At 34.7% G+C, this 23214-nt stretch overlaps 1 protein-coding gene across 2 annotated transcripts; it reads right to left on the bottom strand.

The window, feature by feature from the left end:
* Positions 1-290: 290 nt before the first annotated feature.
* LOC107479328 (protein DEEPER ROOTING 1-like) lies at positions 291-3761 on the bottom strand. 2 transcript variants are annotated; one of them, XM_016099475.3, is made up of 5 exons: positions 3662-3761; positions 3483-3555; positions 2433-2944; positions 1273-1456; positions 291-687 (listed from the first exon to the last, which is right to left on the bottom strand). In XM_016099475.3, exons 1-5 carry the CDS (start codon positions 3665-3667, stop codon positions 668-670), a joined length of 795 nt encoding a protein of 264 aa, XP_015954961.2. In that variant the 5' UTR covers positions 3668-3761; the 3' UTR covers positions 291-667. The 2 variants fall into 2 exon arrangements, with proteins under 2 accessions (XP_015954961.2, XP_052115647.1); XM_052259687.1 differs by lacking the exon at positions 291-687 and having other exon boundaries at positions 1206-1456.
* Positions 3762-23214: the final 19453 nt, after the last annotated feature.

The following is a 23214-nucleotide window of genomic DNA, read 5'->3' as shown; positions in this document are numbered from 1 at the left end:
TAAAATAGCAACGGTTATAAACCGGCGCAAAATCGTCAACCTGATTAGCGGCGGTACTAGTGGTTTTAAAAAATCGCTGCAAAATCAAATCTCCACCCCCTAAACCACAACGGTTACCGAACTACTGGTATTCTGTTTTATAGCGATTAAAAACTGCCGTAATTTTTCAAAAAAAACCCGCCACTATTCAGCGTGTCTCTTGTAGTGTGAATGCATCAAAATAGGTAATCACAAAGTATATTATTGATGGACCTTGCACTATTACATAATATGATAAAATATATACACACTCTTTTTATTTATGCTTAAAGCATAACTTCTTCAACATCGTTTTTATGTCACAAAAAGGCTTTGATACGTAAAGCTACTTCATTCCTTGGAAGCTTGAAAAGCAAGGCTAATAATATTATGTTTAAAGAAACTAAAATCTCCTCCAAGATCTTGATTAAGCTATGTGATATTCAAGTATTGATATGTAAAACCTTTTTTGTTTTCCCGTAATATCCTCCAATAATTTTTCACACTTGCTTGGTTTGGTTTCACCCCTCAAAATGAATAATATGTAGGTCACTCTCTAGTGTTATAAGCTTTTATTATTATTAGCTTCCTTGATGAGCAGGGTTGACCAAATAAATCAAAGTAGTAATGAATAAGAAGTAGAAGCTAATTATATTTCAAGAACAATATCTGCAACCACAAAGTAGAAATCGAATTAATGTCAGAATAGCTATTAGCTGCAATCTATCTATTTATAATATTATTACAAGAGAAACTAAGGTATTCTAACAACAGACATTTGATAATTTTCTAATATAATATATGCATCACATTTTTTTTCTTAGGCTGCATAGCTTTATTTTCTTCTTTGTATTATTTTTTATAGTTCTTTTTATCATTCTAACTCATTTTGATATTTATTTATCTTAAAATTACTATATGTATTTAATATTAATACTAATTCTCTTAATAGGTGCAGTTGAAAAATAAAACCTATTCATTCTCTTCTATTATACACTTTTACTATATATGATCTTTCTTATATAAAGTCATATAATAATAATTTACAATATAGGATTAAAATTCAAAATATATTAACATTTCAAGTTCCAAACAAGCTAGTAGGAAGAAATTTGGGTATAATTTGCATGGGATTATATTATCATAAATTCAAATGTTTAAAAAATGTAAACTAAATCTGTGTGAAAAGAATGTATACGCTAAGTGACCACAAAAGCTTAATTAATAATAATCAAATCATTGTAGAGAACTTACACTCAGCATCTGTCTTGACCCATTTGCATCCATTGACTACAGCTTTAGCAAATTCATCATCATTATTGTCATCATCATCAGAATAATATTGGGGCATTGATTTGGTTTCTAGGTACTTCTTTATAAACATTGTTGAAGAGGTGCCTTGGGGATATATCTTTTTGTTAAGTATTGCCCTCAAAATCTGAAAAATCCCAAGCATAAAGTAAAGACTAAAGACTAATAGAATAGTCCATCATAAAAGGAGTAATTAAGTAAAGGAAAAGTCTAGGGTGCCAGCAATTTTATTGCATTTTGGCCAACATGTAACTAGCAGAAAAAGGTGAACCATTGGATGAAATCTCAAACCAATCTCACACCATCAAATCATCATTGATGGCTAGTTGATGACTACCAATCACAAATGTTGCTGACCCCTAGCATAGCTCTTAAGTTAAATTGCCAGAGGAATGGCTATCTATTGTTTTTTATTTGAAAATGCTGTTTCAACAATTTTATTCAAAAAATAGTCTATATCAAACAACTTCATTTATTTAATAACTTTTTAGCAAATAATTTATTACTTTATCTTATAAAATTTGTAATTTCTAAAATAATTTAGAATAACTTTGGTTACTAAAAAAGCGAGAGAGAAAAATGTCAACTTTACGCTTTTTTTTATATTACACTTAAATTGATCTTTAAAAATTTTCAATCATATATTTTGGTCTTTAACAAATTTTTATTCACTAAACATCTTTATCCACTTATTTATTCTCAATGAAATTGTTAATATATATATTGAAAAAATAAATTTTTAATAACAAATTTTATCATCAGAAGATGTTTAAATCCTAAATATATAATTATAAGAAAAATAGTCCGCTTGCAAAGTAACAAATAGATAATAAAAATTTATTAAGACTAAAGTTTTGGATTTAAAATCTTTTAAAGACCAATTCGAGTGGTTATTCATCCATTAAAGTGTCCAAAATTTATGAAAATATTTGGTAAATAAAGAAAATTAGCTAAAATCAATCATGACTTGACTTATTTAACATTTATTAATTGTTGCAATAATTAATAAATATTAAATAAGACAAATTCTAATTGTTTTTTTTTTTTCCTACCATTACTGAAAATTTATTAGTTGTCAAAATGACAAACCATTTATGATGTACCTTCTCCATTCTGGACTCTGTGGAGAGTGATGGATCTTTGAGAAAAGGAGGAGTAGGCTGAAATCCACTGTTGCAAACAAGCATCTTCTTTAGAAGAAAATTAAGTGATTTCTTTGCAACACCATTCTTGCGGCTATGATCCAAACATTGATCTTTTCCCTTGGCATCCATTAAACTGCTGCTCTGGTGGAAATCACCATAATGCCCTTCTTCTTCTTCCTCTTCTTCTTCAAAGCTTGAATTTTCAGTGCTCAATGGCTTTGCGGCCGAGTTTGGCTCCTCTGGCACCTGAAAATACTTGTTGAATTCATTCTGAAGGCTTCCAACTTCTTCAAGTGTGAATTCATCCTCACAATCTTGAAAACAAGGTGGATCTAATGCTCTGCCCTTATTAGTCTTTTCTGAATCTTCTTTCTGATTATCACTATTAGTCCCAAAGGTTCCAATTGCAAGAAGTGCTTGAGGCCAATCACCGAACTCTTGTTTGCAAGGTTCATAATGTCTCATATAATCTGTTGTTAGGGAAAAAAAAAAAGGTCAGTGATCAAATTAAATTCTCTCATAATATATATTGATGAATGAATATGTAGCTGATGTATGTTATTTTTAACTGTTACTTTTTTCTTATATATTCTCCTATTTGAAAATTTGGACATTACAATAACTCCACCTTAAGTCCTATTACGTAGTCACGTAGATCCCCCTGTTCCATCCAAAACAAAGTTTAGGACTTTAGGTGTGACACATTCTTTAACATAAAGTGATTCCACAAAACTTAATTGTGTGGAACATTAGTATTTTTTTTTCTCTATAACTATATATGTGATCTTAAATCCATAAATAAAATAAAAAAAGAAAAAATTTCATAGAAAATACTGTTAATTGTTATCTAAACCTAGAAACAAAAAATCTTAGTCAAAATCTTTACAAGATATGATTAAAGAGACAAGGACTTATAACACAGTGTAATCTAGCTTTTAAGAAATTTCCTGTGTAACTGGATACTAATGTTGATGCAAAACAAAGACAAAGTTGAAAAAATGATTTTACAAGTAGTTGAAATTGGGCTTGGTTTCTTTTTCTCATTGTTCCCATTTATTCTTTTTTGCATCCATTGAAGAATCTGCAAGGAAAAAAAAAGCATAGTATTGCTTAAAGAATGCATAATTTGGCTATAAAAAAAAACAATAATTTAAACATAAGAGAAAAAAAACGGTACTCTTCAATACCTTCATTGTGATGATCAATATTGTCAAACACAAAATGATAATAATAAAATTATTATTATTGAGATTTTAGGGAGAAAGAGTAGTGAAGTGCAAAGCGCACAGATCTCACAAGCTTTATAGTTCCAGCAAGTGCTGAGCTGCAAAGGACTTTAAATAGACATTCTTATTTGGTTCAAGTTCCCAAAAACAATTACTTTTGAAAATCTCTTTGATTTCTCTATGTTGTCTTTTTATCATTTCTCTTTTCAACCACAATTTTATTTTAAGTTCATTGCCTCCTCAGTCCTCAGCCAGTGGATTTTTTTTTTATTTTGGAGGAAAGTTTGGATTTAAAAATGACCTTAGAGAAATTTAATGTCACAAACTTTCTGAGAACAGCATCACACTCAGGTGTTCATTCCTTCTCTTTCGTTTTCTTGAAAAGAATTTTATAAGGAATTAGATTCGGAAAGCATGCTATGAATTTTTGTTTTCTCTTTAGGAAGAGTGTATATTGGTATGGTACAATTTTTTTTTCTGCACGAGATCTTCCAACCTGATAAGGACTAATCCGCCACTAATATGAGTTCTATTTAGGATTTTGTCGTTAGTCAATAAGTTGTTACATATACAAAGTAAAATTTAAATCTCAGCACATGTTTAAATAGACGAATAAGTTAATCATTTAATCTAAGGGGCGAGCACGGGTCGATTTGGTTCGAGTTCAAGGTGAAATTAGAACTGAATTGATCAAAATATAATAGATTCGGTTTGGTTCGGATTTGTATTTTTTTGTGCATGTATCTGAACCAAACCAAACTGATTAAGAACGGATTGGTTCGGTTCGGATAATTGGGTACCCCATGACTTTGAAATTCATAAAAAAAAAACAAATTTTTATCTTAAAAATTCAACAAGTACAGTAAATATGTAACATTAATATAAATAATCTAAACATGTTAAACACCAAATATATTAAAAATTAAACTCATTAAAATCCAAACATATTAATAGAGAATAATCTCACTAAAAGCCACTAAAAGCAATATATATTTTTATTTTTTTATTTAATTAATATATGATCGGATTCACGGATTGGTTCGGCTTCCGCACCTCAAAATCGATACCCAAACCAATCACTAACAAAGGCCATTAGTTTGGTTTAGTTCGAATTGGACCCGATTACCCATTGATTACCAGAACCAATTTAATTGCTTCGGTTCGAGTTCGGCAGGTAATCAGATACCCGCTACCCCTACTCATCTCTAATTTAATCAACCCAAATTAATTTATATGACACTACAAACCAACTTATTCAATCTACTAAAATTAACTATCTAAAATATTCTTAAGTTTAATAAATTTTTGAATAAAGTATCAACTAAAATAAAAAAAATATATTAAGTCAAGAAGTTATTTTTATAACTAAATTCAATTAAATTCCTTCTCCTCTTTTTTATGTTTCTTTTTTTTTCTCTTATTCTTCAATTATAATTTTTGTTATCAATTTTTAAATTATTCAACTAACTGAATTTAATTTTATTATCAAAATATCTTAATCATTTAATATTACTGACTAAAATATACATTATAAAGACGTGAAAAATTCAAATTTGAACGTAAAATATCTTTCTATCTTAAGTTTCAACATTTTTTCGCCATTGTTAATCATTTTATCTATTAATTAAAATAGTCAGTATCTGTATAATACAAATACTTGCTATTTTAACTTATGGATAATGTCCAAAAGAAAAAAGTTATACGCTTTAGATAAATAAAAAAATGATTTATTATTAGAAAAAAAGTGTGAAGATGTAAACGGATCATGAATTTAGCAAAACAAAGCATTGCATGCTATATATGTGGCGTCTAGGCTTAACGTTGATGTACTGTGCAATTACCAAAATACAGTTCACACTTAATGTCTGCTTGTGATATCTTTGACCAAACCATAAATACTTGATAATCAAAGTATACTTTTATTTTTGAATTTTTTAAAAAATTTTAAAGATACTTTTAATGTGTAATTTGTTTTAATTTTCTTTAACAATTTAAATATATTTTAATTATACTTTTAGAAATTAACACCCTTAATAAAAATATTAACGTGACAATTATATACCAACATATAGCAATTTTGTGGTAAAATAAATAAATAAGGAAGATAAAAAAGTATAAATAGAAGGCTCTAATATTAATATTCGCTAATATTAATATCCTACCATAAAAATGATAATTATATATTAATATTATATTTGTAGTATATGAAGAGAGAAAGAGAAAGAAAAATTTTATATTGTACGCAGAGAGAGAAGAAATATTTTATTGATGTGTGTAATTGCTTCTCAGTTGCTTCTCTAGTTATAGGCGAAGAAAGATTTATATTTTCAAATTTCTTTAATGCATTTATCCTTGAGAACATGAGCCGCCCATAATAAATGGCATCCACATACTCATTCTTATCACAACACTCCCCCTTAGATGCCAATTTAGAATTATACCTCATTAAAACCTTACTAAAGAAAAACCCAATGGGAAAAACTTTAGTAAAGGAAAAAGAATACAAAATCCTTTGTGATGGGGACTACCTCATTAAAAACCTTGTCAAGAAAAATCCAATGAAAAAAATCTGACCAAGGAAAAAAGAGTACAGTCTCCCCCCTCTTGTCGATATCATTTAATGTCTCGAAATCAGCGCATCCCAATCTCATGTACCAATCTTTTAAAGGAGGATTTTGGGAGTGGCTTTGTGAATAAATTTGCCAAATTATCACTTGAGCGGATATGTTGGACATCAATTGTCTCTTGATTTTGAAGATCACGAGTGAAGAAAAATTTGGGAGAAGTATGCTTTGTTCTATCACCTTTGATGTATCCGCCTTTAAGTTGAGTAATGATGCTGTATTATCTTCAAACAGGATAGTTGGAGCTATCTTATGATCAATTAGTCCACATGATGATAGAATATATTGAATTAAATTTCTGAGCCAAAAACACTCGCGACTTGCTTCATGATTCACTAGTATTTCAGCATGATTAAAGGAGGTTGCTGCTATCGTCTGTTTCATGGACCTCTATGATATAGCTGTACCACCATATGTGAACAGGTATCCTGTTTGAGATCTCTCTTTATGTGGATCAGACAAGTATCCAGCATCTGCATAGCCAACTAATTGTGACTTGGATCCATAGGGATAAAACAATCCCATATCAATCGTTCCATGAAGATATCGAAAGATTTGCTTGATTCCACTCCAATGTCTTCTGGTTGGATAGAAACTATACCTAGCTAGTAAATTCTACGCGAATGATATGTCAGGTCTTGTATTATTAGCAAGATACATTAGTGCTCCAATGGCACTAAGATATGGTACTTCAAGACCAAGGATATCTTCATTTTCTTCTTTAGGACAGAATTGATCCTTTTTCACATCCAAAGATCTTACGATCATTAGGGTACTTAATGGATGTGACTTATCCATATAAAATCTCTTCCAAGATCTTTTCTGTGTATATTGTTTGATGAATAAAGATCCCATTTTTTGTATGCTCGATCTGCAGGCCAAGACAAAATTTAGTCATTTCAAGATCTTTCATCTTAAACTCTTCTTTTAGAGTTTTTATAATTGTTGGAATCTCTTCAAGAGTCCCAATGATATTTAAATCATCAACGTACACAGCAATTATAATGAATCCAGATGTAGATTTTTTTATGAAAACACATGGACAGATATCATCATTCTTGAATCCATTTTCGGCCAGATACTCAGTAAGACGATTATACCACATTCGTCCAGATTGCTTTAGACCGTATAAAGATCTTCTCAATTTGACTAAATATAACCCCTGTGAATATTCATTAGATGGTTTAAATATCTTTAGTCCTTTAGGAAATTTCATATAGATATTCTGATCTAATGAGCCGTATAAATAGGCTGTTACCACATCCATTCAATGCATATGTAGTTTATGATATGCAAATAAACTGACCAAATAACGCAATATTATCGCATCCACTACAGGGGAATACGTTTCTTCATAATCTATATCAGGCCTTTGTGAAAAACCTTGTGCCACAAGTCGGGGTTTATAGCGCACAACTTCATTTTCTCACAAATACCCATCGGTGTCTGATGAGAGAACTTTTGCGTGGTCTAGAAATTTGCGGATAAATCCTCGTTGCAAGCATAGTTTCTAAACCTTCAAAAGTTCTTTCATACAAACATTTTGGGTGTCACAAGTAACAAACCCCTTTAAAAATTGTTAACCGAGTATTCAAACTTCGGGTCGTCTTCTCAAGGAACTGCAAGGAGGTGTGTTCTTATTATTGGCTATGGAGATTGTGAATTCGGGGTTTCAAGAATGAGGAATAAGTAATATAAATGGCAATTAAAATAAATAAATACTGTAAAGCAACTTTTGACAAGGTGAGAGAAATTAGAAGTCCAACTTAGTTATCCCTCTCAACAATAATGAAAGTTGTATCTTAATTCCACTTAGTTAACCTTTGAAGTAAAGGTAAGTCAAGGGACTAATTAGTTTGACCTTCGAATCCTATTTATTTCCTAAGAAAAAGTTGGGATTATTGAAGTTTAGTTCAATTAGCAAGATAACGATTATCACTTACGCTGAGTTTGATAACTGTTGAGTTACTGATTTCTTAACCAAGACCAAAAGGGGGAAAAAGTAAATTGCTGGAATAAAATATCTTCAGATTGGAAGCAATGGTAACGTAAATAAAAGCAAGCAATCATAAACTGAAAATACCTCAATTATCATTAATTCAAATAATAATCTGTGACATGGAATAATTCATAAATTAAATTATAAAAGTGAATAATTAACTCAAATGCTGGAATAAATAAATAAAGTGAAAGGGAAGCTTAAAAACAAAGGAACATAAAAACCTGGATCGAGAGTCACTCCTAAAACTAGGAGAAGTCCTAAATCCTAAATCCCGAAGAGAGAGAGGAGAGAACCTCTCTCACTAAAAACTACATCTAAAACTAAAATTGTGAATTATGAGTGAATAATTATGAATGCATGCATTCCCCAACTTTATAGCCTCTAATCTGTGTGTTCTAGGCTGAAAACTGGGTCAAAAGTAGCCCAGAAATCACTCCCAGCACTTTCTGGTCCGTACAGGTCGCGGAAGAGTGACGCGGAGGCGTCGTCCACGCGGCCGCGCGGATTGAGGTTCGTAGATGCGATGCGGCCGCGTGATCCACGCGTTCACGTCGCCTGGCGTCGGGGCAGGTATGGGAATTTATATATCGTTGCGAAGCCCCAAACGTTAGCTTTCCAATGCAACTGGAACCATCTCATTTGGACCTCTATAGCTAAAGTTATAGCCGTTTGAGTGCGAAGAGGTCAGGCTGGACAGCTTAGCAGTTTCTCCAACTTCTTGTATTCCTTCCACTTTTGCATGCTTCCTTTCCATCCTCTGAGTCATTCCTGCCTTGTAATCTCTAAAATCACTTAACACACATATCAAGGCATCTAATGGTAATAAGAGAGGATTAAACATAGGGAACTTAAGGCCAAAGAAGCATGTTTTCAATCAAAGCATATAATTAGGAAGGCAAATGTAAAACCATGCAAATAGTATGAATAAGTGGGTAAAGAGTTGATAAAAACCACTCAATTCAGCACAAGATAAACATGAAATATGGGTTTATCAACCTCCCCACACTTAAACATTAGCATGCCCTCATGCTAAGCTCAAGAGAAGCTATAAAGAGATGAAGAGGAATGATAGAATGTATGAGATGCAACCTATGAATGCAACTAAATGCAAAATGTTTCTACCTACTTGGTTAAAAATAGATAAATCTTTCAAGAACAGATATGAACTGGATTTCACTAATTTAAATCACAAAATACAATACAAATAACTTGCAAGAAGAAAATAGCTCATGAAAGCAGGGAACATAGAATTAGGCATTGAACCCTTACTGGTAGTGTATATCATTCTAACTCTCAAGTGTCTAGGGTCAATTCTCTCAATTCTCTACTAATCTTGCTTTCTATAGCTTGCTCTTCATCTAACAATCAACAAAAATTTAATGCACCAATACACAAATCAAGAGGTCTTTTAAGGGTTGTAATGGGGTTAGGGTCAAGGTATGATTGTATTTGGCCAAGTGGACTAAAATCTGAATCCTTAATTAACATAAACTTTCCACCTAACTTAAGACAATCCATGTAATATAAAATCAATAACTACCCATTAACTGTGTTTATTACATATTTATGCATTCCAAGTTTCGAGTACAGTACATATGCATTGATACCAACACTTACTTTGGGGCATTTTGTCCCCTTTCACTTATTTTGCTCTCATTTTTTTATATATTATTATTTTTGTTCTTTTTTTTTCTCAATGCATATGATTGAATGCATGAACATGTCCTAAACATTTCTTTCACATTTTCAGAAAATTCTAACATACTCAATTCTCAAACCAGATGTTTCCAAACCCTCTTTCTCCACACTTAATTCATGAGCACTTTCACTAGTCTAAGCTAATCAAGGATTCAAATTAAGGACATTATTGTTTTCCGCTTAGAGTTAGTGATGTGCTAAAATAAAGAACAGTGGGGTAAAAATAGGCTCAAATTGGTTTGCAAGGGATAATGAAAGGGTAAGGCTATATTGGTATGTAAGCTTAGTGAAACAAAGGCCTCAATCATATAAGTGCATGCATACATTAAACAATGGAAATATAGAATCAAGCAAGACAAAGATCACAATTTTAGAGAGAAAAGCACACACCAAAAGTAAAATATTGGTTGATAGAATGCAACCAATCAAATAGGCTCAAAATCTCACTGGTTTTGTGTGTTCAAGCTTTAAACCATGTTCCAAAATAATATTTCTTTCATACAAGTTTTTCAAAAAGTTTTTAATTTAAATTAGTGAAATACTATAAAAAGTTTCTAGAAAAAGAAAATATTACTTCAACCAAGTGGTAAAATATGCACAAAAATCAAATAAACATGCAAATGCAACAACTAATCTACAAAGAAAATTTAAACATTGGTGTTGAGACAAGGAAATACTAACCCATGGAGATCGGTATCGACCTCCCCACACTTAAAGGTTGCACCGTCCTCGGTGCATGCTAAGATATACAGGTGGATGGGTGGCTCCGCAGCTCGTGCTCTTTATATTCCTTTCCGTGCCAGTGGTATGGGGGTAGCTTTCTCTTTACCTTTTCTTGGTGGCCATCCTGAAAGGAAACGAGAAAAGACATCAGCATTCAAGGTTTATAGCAAGGAAAAGAATAGGAAAGGTGGTAATCAATGCACAGGTATGGATAATGATGTGAACACATGGTCATGACTACATGTGGCAAATCAACAGTGAAAAATATAGCTAGTGCATGTGAGGAAAATTGAATGCAAGGTGTTTATTGGCATGCCGGCAAAGGGCATGAGTAGCATAGGTCAAGCATTTAATGTCCAAATTAGATTACCAAGTCGCTCAAATTAATAAGATGTTTGTAAAAGCAATTAAATTTAAGTAATAAAATAGAAAAGGGGTTTTGTGAAAAGCAGGCATATAGAGCACTAGATTTAGAAGAAATCTAAAATAGTGCGAAATGGCATATGGGAGTTTTCACAAACACATAGCATGCATGTTAAATAAGGTATGGAAAATATTAATTAGAACATGCAATTAACCCTTATAATAATATGTAATTGTTTAAACAAATCCCAAACAATCCATAAGCAACATAAAATTAATGACCCAAATAAAATTCTAACACCAATGAAAATAATGCAATGAATGAAAGTATGCAATTAAATAAAAAAAATGAAAGATAAGAAGAATGAGAAGGGAAAGAAGGGAAGAAGAAGTAAGGAGGGAAAAATTAGGATTGGGAAGAAAAGATAAGATATTTGGCAAAGTAGGATAAGCTGTGCGGCACAAGCGACGCAATCGCATGGGGTACGCGGTCGCGCGACTTGCGCTGATACTGATTGACGCGGTCGTGTGACACAATTCATGCTACTGGCGCGAGGGCAGCCTCGCGCTCGCACAACTCTCTGTTCAAAATTTTATTTTACCAAATTTTGGGTGACGCGATCGCGTGGTCGACGCGATCGCGTGAGTGGCCGATATTGGGATATGACGCGGACGCGTGGGGCACGTGTTTGCGTGGTAAGGTCTGTGCGTCTAGCGCCACTCCAGCACCACTCCAGCTCATCTTTCGGCCATGCACCCTTTTGACGTCGATTTTCAGGTCACGCGGCCGCGTGGGAGGCCAAAGTTCCACATGATGCAATCGCGTGAGCGACGCGGTCACGTGAGGTCAAATTATGCTAATGGCGCGCCTCCAGCCATGCTCTCGCGTGACTCTCTATTCAATTCTTTTCTTCCCAACGCACTAGCGACGCGGACGCGTCAGTGACGCTGCCGCGTCGCGTGCGTGGTTTCCTTTTTTTGTAGGGATGTAATTATGCAGTATGCAGTGCTAAATGTAAATGTTATGAATAATATCTAGGTTCAATAGAAATAAACAATATAAAATAAACAAAATGAAATAAAATGGAAACAGGAGCGATTATACCATGGTGGGTTGTCTCCCACCTAGCACTTTTAGTTAAAGTCCTTAAGTTGGACATTGGATGAGCTTCCTACTATGGTGGCTTATGTTTGAATTTGTCCAGAAATCTCCACCAGTGTTTGGAATGCCAGCATCCTCCGGGGTCCCAAACAAAGTACGTAAAGCCCTTGTGTGAGTTCAAACAGGCTTGTAGGCTCCCAGAGTATTGAATGTTAGAATAGACTCCAAGATCCCAAACTTTTCTTCTACACCCATCTTTGTCTTGACCTACATTGGTCCAGTCGGGTGATGAGTAATCTGAATTCTCACTGCAGTGACCAAACAGCTTCCGAGATCCTTTAAATTGAGCTTGACACCAATCCTTGCACCTCAAATTGAAGTGTAAAACCTTATTGAACCTTGCATACCAGTTCTGAGTGCGAGTCATTTCCCTTTTGCTCTTAAAACCGCAAAGAGCTCTAAGCTGGCCATCTGTTTTAAGTAAACCATGTTCAAGTGGAAAAGTAAAGATAAAAGCTAAGGATTTTACCCACTTGAGGTTTGTATTGGGTGGTAGTGGCCTTGGGATAGGTATTTTTAGTGGTTCTGCAAGCTCTACTCCCTTGTGGTCTTCAGTGAATTCCTTCACTTCCTTGCAAAAGTCTTCAAATGTATCTGTGTCCTGGTCAAAGTTTCCTATGTCTTCCTCATCACTTGAGTCATAGATTGGAGGTTGAGAGAAATCTACCTCCGCATCATCTTCGCATTCACTTGGGGAAGATTCTACAATCTCAGATAATTCACTTGCGGATGCAAGTTCATTACTAAGAGAGCTAGACTTGTGACTATCATCATCACGGGAATTTGCTTTTTGGATTATTCCGTTTGATTCTTCATAAACGAGTTGCCTTGGGGGTTGTGTACTATCCTCCTTAGCATCAACTGTTACGTCCCTAACGGAGTTATCCTCAGCTCTGGATTTCCATGGAGGTTCAGCATCTCCTAGATCTTCAACCAACTCTTCTTCTTGAACAATGACAGCTTCTTGTACTTGTTCTAGTACAAATTCATTTCCTGTCTTGTCCACTGGAGTTTCTGGTATCTCTTTCATGCTCCGCTCTTCATTAGACTGTCCACATGGAGTTGTGGCTGATCCTTGTATATTTGAGTGCCTAGAAACCCATTGAATTACTGCTTGCTCCAGTTGTTGAATGGTGGTTTGAAGATTATCTACTGTTTCCTTTAGGCGAACCTCTGCTTCTCGGGTTGCCGGACTTGGACATAATACATAATAAAGTGGTGGTGATTGGGAGTGATTGGATTGGTAGTGGGGTAAGGAAGGATCATATGGTGGCGAATGGTGAAAAGAAGCTTGTGAGTGTGGTGGTTCGAGGTTATGTTGAAAGCGTGGCCTATATGCACGGGGTGGGGCTTGTTGATAGTTACAAGGTTGTCCACCGTATCTTTCAGCTGGGTATGCATTGTAGAATGGTCTTTGTCCATGATGTCTAGGAAGGTGTTGTTGCCTAAAGAGGTGATCAGATCCTTTTGGCTCCATCCATCTTTGATTGCTTTGATCGTGATGCATAGTCCTGTTATAGCTTCCATTCCTTTCAACAAAGTTAGAACCAAACTCAAAGTGAGAGGGGTGAGAGTTCATGGTAGCAAATAAAATTAAAAAGGAAAATTAAAAACAAATAAACAAACAAAAGAAAAATATTTACAATAACCAATAATAAGGCACACATTAGCAGTTCCCCAGCAACGACGCCATTTTGATGAGAGAACTTTTGCGTGGTCTAGAAATTTGCGGATAAATTCTCGTTGCAGTATAGTTTCTAAACCTTCAAAAGTTCTTTCATACAAATGTTTTGGGTGTCATAAGTAACAAACCCCTTTAAAAATTGTTAACCGAGTATTCAAACCTCGGGTCGTCTTCTCAAGGAACTGCAAGGAGGTGTGTTCTTATTATTGGCTATGGAGATTGTGAATTCGGGGTTTCAAGAATGAGGAATAAGTAATATAAATGGCAAGTAAAATAAATGGCAATTAAAATAAGTAAATACTGTAAAGCAACTTTTGGCAAGGTGAGAGAAATTAGAAGTCCAACTTAGTTATCCCTCTCAACAATAATGAAAGTTGTATCTTAATTCCACTTAGTTAACCTTTGAAGCAAAGGTAAGTCAAGGGAATAATTAGTTTGACCTTCGAATCCTATTTATTTCCTAAGAAAAAGTTGGAATTATTGAAGTTCAGTTCAATTAGCAAGATAACGATTATCACTTACGCTGAGTTTGATAACTGTTGAGTTACTGATTTCTTAACCAAGACCAAAAGGGGGAAAAAGTAAATTGCTAGAATAAAATATCATCAGATCGGAAGCAATGGTAACGTAAATAAAAGCAAGCAATCATAAACTGAAAATACCTCAATTATCATTAATTCAAACAATAATCTGTGACATGGAATAATTCATAAATTAAATTATAAAAGTAAATAATTAACTCAAATGCTGGAATAAATAAATAAAGTGAAAGGGAAGCTTAAAAACAAAGGAACATAAAAACCTGGATCGAGAGTCACTCCTAAAACTAGGAGAAGTCCTAAATCCTAAATCCTAAAGAGAGAGAGAGGAGAGAACCTCTCTCACTAAAAACTACATCTAAAACTAAAATTGTGAATTATGAGTGAATAATTATGAATGCATGCATTCCCCCATTTTATAGCCTCTAATCTGTGTGTTCTGGGCTGAAACTCTCAACGCTTTCTGGTCCGTACAGGTCGCGAAAGAGTGACGTGGAGGCGTCGTCCACGCGGCCGCGCGGATTGAGGTTCGCAGATGCGATGCGGCCGCGTGATCCACGCGTTCGCGTCGCCTGGCATCGAGAAAGGTATGAGAATTTATATATCCTTGCGAAGCCCCAAACGTTAGCTTTCCAACACAACTAGAACCATCTCATTTGGACCTCTGTAGCTAAAGTTATAGCCGTTTGAGTGCGAAGTGGTCAAGCTGGACAGCTTAGCAGTTTCTCCAACTTCTTGTATTCCTTCCACTTTTGCATGCTTCCTTTCCATCCTCTGAGTCATTCCTGCCTTGTAATCTCTAAAATCACTTAACACACATATCAAGGCATCTAATGGTAATAAGAGAGGATTAAACATAGGGAACTTAAGGCCAAAGAAGCATGTTTTCAATCAAAGCACATAATTAGGAAGGCAAATGTAAAACCATGCAAATAGTATGAATAAGTGGGTAAAGAGTTGATAAAAATCACTCAATTTAGCACAAGATAAACCATGAAATATGAGTTTATCGGTGTCCAACAGGTTTTATATCTTCTGGTGTACAAACTACAGGTCTAAAGACTTTACGTTTTGCAAGTGAGTCTAACTCAGCCTTCATGACTTCTTCCCATTTTGGCCAATCATTCCTTTGTCGACATTCTTCGACTGATCTTGGCTCAAGATCCTTACTTTCATGCATGATATTTAATGCAACATTATATGGAAATATTTCATTGACAGTTGTCTTATTTCGGTCCCATTTCTCTCCTGTAAAGAAATAATTTATCGAGATCTCGTCATTTTCACAATTTTCAGGTACCTAAATGTTTTCTGGCGTTAAAACTATATCAAAATTTTGGACAACTGTAGGTGTCTTTACTATGTCTTTTTCAACAGGAGTAGTATTTACCTCTTTTCTCTTTCGAGGATTTTTGTCTTTGGAATCGACAAGCCTGCCATGCTTCTAGCGTGTATTTGCTTCGGTGGCAATTTATCCAACTGGGATATCAATTTAAATTGGAGCATTTTCTGCTGTTATATAAGATTTGGTTATCCTCTTTGTATCGGAAAATGCATCAGGCAATTCATTTGCTATTCTTTGCAAATGTATAATCTTTTGAACTTCTAGTTCACATTGCCTTGATCGAGGATCTAAATGCATCAAGGATGATGCATTCCAATTAAGTTCCTTTTCAAGAAGCTTATTCTCTCCCCCTAATGTTAGAAATTTTGATTCATCAAAATGACAATCCACAAACCGGGATTTAAATACATCTCCAGTTTGTATCTCAAGATACCTCACTATAGAGGGAGAATCATATCCAACATATATCCCCAATTTTCTTTGGGGTCCCATTTTGGTGCGATTAGGTGGTAAAATGGGAACTTATATCGCACACCCAAATATTCTTAAATGGAAAATATTTGGTTGCTGGCCAAATGCTAATTGCATAGGAGAGAACTGATAGTAACTCGTTGGCCTCAAACGAATAAGTGTTGCGGCATGTAAAATAGCATGCCCCCAAACCGAGGTTGGGAGATTTGTTCTCATAAGCAAGGGTCTAGCAATTAATTGGAGGCGTTTAACAAGTGATTCTGCTAACCCATTTTGTGTGTGAACATAAACTACTGGATGTTCAACACTTATTCCATTAGCCATATATTAAGCATCAAAAGCTTGGGAAGTAAATTCACCAACATTATCAAGACGAATTGCTTTGATTGGATTTTCTGGAAATTGTGCTTTTAATCGAATAATTTGAGCCAGTAATCTTGCAAATTCCAGGTTGCGAGAAGACAATAAGCACACATGTGACCATCTCAAAGATGCGTCTATTAGGACCATAAAATATCTAAAAGATCCATATAGTGGATGAATAGGTCCACATATATTGCCTTGAATCCTTTCTAGGAACTCAGGGGACTCAAATTCAATCTTTACTGGTGATTGCCTTAAAATTAACTTTTTCTGAGAACATGTAGCACAACAAAATTTACTAGATTTAAGAATCTTCTGGTTCTTTAGTGAATGTCCATGGGAGGTTTTCAATAACTCTCCGCATCATGGTTCTTCCCGGATGACCCAATCGGTCGTGCCAAGTTATGAATTTATTTGGGTTAGTAAACTTCTGTTTTACAATGGCATGTGATTCAATTGCACAAATTCTAGTATAATTGATGAGCGGATAATTTATACGCTTTTTGGCATTGTTTTTAGGTAGTTTTTAGTAGGATCTAGCTACTTTTAGTATATTTTTATTAGTTTTTAAGAAAAATTCACATTTCTGGACTTTAGTATGAGTTTGTGTGTTTTTCTGTGATTTCAGGTATTTTCGGGCTGAAATTGAGGGACCTGAGCAAAAATCTGATTCAGAGGCTGAAAAAGGACTGCTGATGCTGTTGGATTCTAACCTCCCTCCACTCGAAATGAATTTTTTGGAGCTACAGAAACTCAAATGGCGCTCTCTTAATTGCGTTGGAAAGTAGACATCCAGGGCTTTCCAGCAATATATAATAGTCCATACTTTGCTCAAGTTTTGACAACGCAAACTGGTGTTCAAACGCCAACTTCCTGCCTTATTCTGGCGTTAAACGCCAGAAATAGGTTACAAACTAGAGTTAAACGCCAAAATCAGGCTGCAAATTGGCGTTTAACTCCAAGAGAAGTCTCTACACGTGAAAGCTTCAATGCTCAGCCCAAGCACACACCAAGTGGGCCCCAGAAGTGGATTTCTGCATCATTTACTTATTTATGTAAACCCTAGGTTACTAGTTCATTATAAATAGGACTTTTTACTATTGTATTAGTCGTCTTGGTTATTCTAGTTCCCCCTCTATGGCCAAAGCCAATGAACACCATTATCACTTATGTATTTTCAATGGTGGAGTTTCTACACACCATAGATTAAGGTGTGGAGCTCTGCTGTTCCTCGAGTATTAATGCAATTACTACTGTTTTCTATTCAATTCATGCTTATTCTTGTTCTAAGATATCCATTCGCACACAAGAACATGATGAATGTGATGATTATGTGACACTCGTCACCATTCTCAACTTATGAACGCGTGCCTGACAAACACTTCTGTTCTACATGAAAATAAGCTTGAATGCATATCTCTTGGATTCCTGGTCCATGCGTTTGATTGCCCCTCCTGACAACAGAGCCTTCAATTCTATTACATCAGAGTCTTCATGGTATAAGCTAGAATCAATTGGCAGCATTCTTGAGATCCGGAAAGTCTAAACCTTGTCTATGGTATTTCGAGTAGGATCTGGGATGGGATGACTGTGACGAACTTCAAACTCATGACTGTTGGGCATAGTGACAGATGCAAAAGGATCACTAGATCTTATTCCGACACAAGTGAGAACCGACAGATGATTAGCCCTACGTAACTCGTAGTCGGACCATTTTTACTGAGAGGATGGGAGGTAACCATTGACAACGGTGATGCCCGAATATACAGCTTGCCATAGAAAGGAGTATGAAGGATTAGACGAAGATAGTAGGAAACCAGAGATTCAGAAGGAATAATGCATCTCCATACGTTTATCTGAAATTCCCACCAATGAATTATATAAGTATCTCTGCCTTTATTTTATGTTTATTTATATTTTAAGTATCAAAACTCCATAACCATTTAAATTCGCCTGACTGAGATTTACAAGATGACCATAGCTTGCTTCAAGCCGACAATCTCCGTGGGATCGACCCTTACTCACGTAAGGTTTATTACATGGACGACCAAGTGCACTTGCTAGTTAGTTGTGCAAAGTTGTGGAAAATAGTTGAGATTATAATTGTGCGTACCAAGTTGTTGGCGCCATTGAGATCACAATTTCGTGCTCCAAGTTTTTGGCGCCGTTGCCGGGGATTGTTCGAGTTTGGACAACTAACAATTCATCTTGTTGCTCATATTAGGTAATTTTCTTCTTGTTTCAACCTTTATTTTATTTTCAAAAAGTTTTCAAAAATCTTTCAAAAATATTTCTTCTTTTTTGTTTTTTTCAAAAAAATTTAAAAAAATCTAAAAAAAATTAATAAAATCATAAAAACCAAAATATTTTGTGTTTCTTATTTGAGTCTAGTGTCAATTGCATGTTTTTTTTTTAAATTTGTGCATTTTTTAAAAAATTCATGCATTGCATTCTTCATGATCTTCAAGTTGTTCTTGACAAGTCTTCTTGTTTGATCTTCATATTTTCTTGTTTTGTGTCTTTCGTTGTTTTTCATATGCATTTTTGAATTTATAGTATCTAAACATGAAAAATCTCTAAGTTTGGTGTCTTGCATGTTTTTCTTTTCTAGAAAAATTTTCAAAAAAAATTTCTTGATATTCATCATGATCTTCAAAGTGTTCTTGGTATCCATCTTAACATTCATAGTGTTCTTACATGCATCATTTGTTTTAATCCAAAATTTCATGTTTTGAGTCATTTTTGTGTTTTTCTCTCTCCTCATTAAAAATTCAAAAATAAAAAAATATATTTCCCTTATTTCTCTCATAAATTTTGAAATCTTTGGGTTGACTTAGTCAAAAATTTTTAAAGTAAGTTGTTTCTTGTTAGTCAAGTCAAGATTTCAATTTCAAAAATTTATCTTTTCAAAACTTTTTCAAAAATCAAACCTTTTTCATCTTTTCTTTCATGTTTTTCGAAAATTTTAAAAATTGTTTTTCAAAATCTTTTTCTTAATTTCATTTCAAATTTTCAAAAGCTTTACTAACAATTAATGTGATTGATTCAAAAATTTCAAGTTTGTTACTTTCTTGTTAAGAAATGTTCAACCTTTGAATTCTAGAATCATATCTTTTAGTTTCTTGTTAGTCAAGCCATTAACTTTAATTTTCAAAATCAAATTTTTCTAAATTTCTTTTTCAAATATTTTTCAAAATAAATTTGAATCATATCTTTTTAAGCATATCTTTTCAATCATATCTTTTTCAAACATATCTTTTTCAAATCATATCTTTTTCAAAATCAATTTCAAAAATCTTTTCTAACTTCTTATCTTATCAAAAATTGATTTTCAAATCTTTTTCAAATAACTAATTGACTTTTTGTTTGTTTTACTATTTCTTATCTTTTTCAAAACCACCTAACTACTTTTCTCTCTCTAATTTTCGAAAACTCCTCACCCTTTTTCAAAAATCTTTTTAATTTTGTAATTGTTTTAAACTCTAATTTTATTTTATTTCTTTCTTAATTTTTGAATTCTAACTAATAATTAAAATGAAAACAAAAATATTTTTCTTTTCTTTTCTTCTAATTTTCAAATTTCTCTCTCTCTCTCTTTCTATTTATTTTATTTATTTACTAACACTTCTCTTCTCAAAATTTGAACCCCTCCATTCTCTGTGTTCGAATTTTTCTTCTTCTTCCTTAATTCTTATTCTTCTACTCACATAAAGGAATCTCTATACTGTGACATATATGATTCCTCTTCTTTCTGTTCTCTTCTTTTTCATATGAGCAGGAGCAAAGACAAGAACATTCTTGTTGAAGCAGACCCTGAACCTGAAAGGACTCTAAAGAAGAAGCTAAGAGTAGCTAAAGCACAGCACTCTGAAGAGGACCTAACTGAAATTTTCGAAAAGGAAAAGGATATGGCAGCCGAACCCAACAACAACAATACAAGGAAGGTGCTTAATGACTTTACTGCACCAAATTCCAACTTCCATGGAAGAAGCATCTCAATCCCTGCCATTGGAGTAAACAATTTTGAGCTTAAGCCTCAATTAGTTTCTCTGATGCAACAGAATTGCAAGTTTCATGGACTTTCATCAGAAGATCCTTTTTAGATCTTAACTGAATTCATGCAGATCTGTGATACTGTTAAGACCAATGGAGTTGATCCCGAGGTCTATAAGCTTATGCTTTTCCCTTTGCTGTAAGAGACAGAGCTAGAATATGGTTGGACTCTCAACCTCGAGATAGCCTGAACTCTTGGGATAAGATGGTCACGACTTTCTTAGCCAAATTCTTTCCTCCTCAAAAGCTGAGCAAGCTTAGAGTGGATGTTCAAACCTTCAGGCAGAAAGAAGGTGAATTCCTCTATGAAGCTTGGAAAAGATACAACTGACCAAAAAGTGTCCTTCTGACATGCTTTCAGAATGGACCATCCTGGATATATTCTATGATGGTCTATCTAAATTGTCTAAAATATCATTGGACCATTCTGCAGGAGCTTAGGAACTCATTGAAATGGTTGCAAATAACCAGCTCATGTATACCTCTGAAAGGAATCCTGTGAATAATGGGATGCCTCAGAGGAAGGGAGTTCTTGAAATTGATGCTCTGAATGCTATATTAGCTCAGAACAAAATGTTGACTCAACAAGTCAATATGATTTCTCAGAGTCTGAATGGTTTGCAAAATACATCCAACAGTACTAAAGAAGCATCTTCTGAAAAAGAAGCTTATGATCCTGAGAACGCTGCAATGGCAGAGGTAAATTACATGGGTGAAGCCTATGGAAACACCTATAATACCTCATGGAGAAATTATCCAAATTTCTCATGGAAGGATCAACAAAAGCCTTAACAAGGCTTTAATAATGGTGGAAGAAACAGGTTTAGCAATAGCAGGTCTTTTCCATCATTCTCTCAGCAACAGACAGAGAATTTTGAGCAGAGCCCCTCTAGCTTAGCAAACATAGTCTCTGATCTATCTAAAACCACTCTAAGTTTCATGAATGAAACAAGGTCATTCATTAGAAATTTGGATGCACAAGTGGGCCAGCTGAGTAAAAGAGGCACTGAGACTCCTCCTAGTACTCTCCTAAGCAATACAGAAAAAAATCCAAAAAGAAAGTGCAAGACCATAACCTTACTTGGTGTGGCAGAACCTAGAGAGGAAAAGGAGGACGTGAATCCCAGTGAGGAAGACCTCATGGGACGTCCTCTGGACAAAAGGAGTTCCCAATTGCAGAACCTAAGGAATCTGAGGCTCATTAGAGACCATAGAGATTCCATTGAACCTACTTCTGCCATACATGAGCTCTGATGACTATTCCTCCTCTGAAGAAGATGAAGATATTGCTGAAGAGCAAGTTGCTAAGTACATTGGAGCAATCATGAAGTTGAATGCCAAGTTATTTGGTAATGAGACTTGGGTGGATGAACCCCCCTTGCTCACCAATGAACTGAATAACTTGGTTAGGCAAACATTACCTCAAAAGAAAGAGGATCCCGGAAGGTTCTTAATACCTTGTACCATAGGCACCATGACCTTTGAGAAGGCTCTGTGTGACCTGGGGTCAGGCATAAGCCTCATGCCACTCTCTGTAAAGGAGAAACTGTGAGTCTTTGAGGTTGAAGCTGCAATAATCTCACTAGAGATGGCAGACAAATCAATGAAACAAGCTTATGGACTAGTAGAAGACGTGCTAGTGAAGGTTGAAGGCTTTTACATCCCTGCTGGTGGACGAAATTGTGATCATCAATGTTGTATTCTTTGTTGTTGTATGGAATTATTATTATGGCTCTTTGCTATGTGTGGACACAACTCCGTTCAACTAACCAGCAAGTGTACTGGGTCGTCCAAGTAATAAACCTTACGTGAGTAAGGGTCGATCCCACAGAGATTGTTGGTATGAAGCAAGCTATGGTCATCTTGTAAATCTCAGTCAGGTGGATTATAATTGATTATGGATTTTCGAATAATAATAAATAATAAACAGGAAATAAAGATAAATAACATAGGATAGAAATACTTATGTAAATTAATAGTGGGAATTTCAAATAAGCGTATGGAGATACTGTGCCCTTTCTTTTTCTACTTTCCTACTTCTCCCTTCAATCCTTCTTACTCCTTTCCATGGCAAGCTGTATGTAGGGCATCACCGTTGTCAATGGCTACATCCCATCCTCTCAGTGAAAATGGTCCTATGCTCTGTCACAGCACGGCTAATCATCTGTTGGTTCTCAATCAGGTTGGAATAGAATCCCTTGATTCTTTTGCGTCTGTCACTAACGCCCAGCCTTCAGGAGTTTGAAGCTTGTCACAGTCATTTAATCCCGAAATCCTACTCAGAATACCACAGACAAGGTTAGACTTTCCAGATTTCCATGAATGCCGCCATCAATCTAGCTTATACCACGAAGATTCTGTTTAAGGAATCCAAGAGATATGCGCCCGGCCTAAGGTAGAACGGAAATGGTTGTCAGTCACGCGCGTTCATAGGTGAGAATGATGATGAGTGTCACGGATCATCACATTCATCAAGTTGAAGTGCAA

Source organism: Arachis duranensis, chromosome 3 (genome assembly GCF_000817695.3).
Source record: "Arachis duranensis cultivar V14167 chromosome 3, aradu.V14167.gnm2.J7QH, whole genome shotgun sequence".
Classification (NCBI taxonomy): Eukaryota; Viridiplantae; Streptophyta; class Magnoliopsida; order Fabales; family Fabaceae; genus Arachis; species Arachis duranensis.
Note: the sequence above shows the minus strand (reverse complement) of the source record. Positions and strands in the feature narration are given on the sequence as shown.

Excerpts from the sequence above, each read along its gene's own strand:
- LOC107479328 (XM_052259687.1), bottom strand. Across the intron at positions 2,945-3,482 it reads AAGCCCAATTTCAACTACTT|ATTATATGAGACATTATGAA; the intron begins GTAAAATCATTT and ends CCCTAACAACAG. Across the intron at positions 1,457-2,432 it reads CAGAGTCCAGAATGGAGAAG|ATTTTGAGGGCAATACTTAA; the intron begins GTACATCATAAA and ends GGGATTTTTCAG.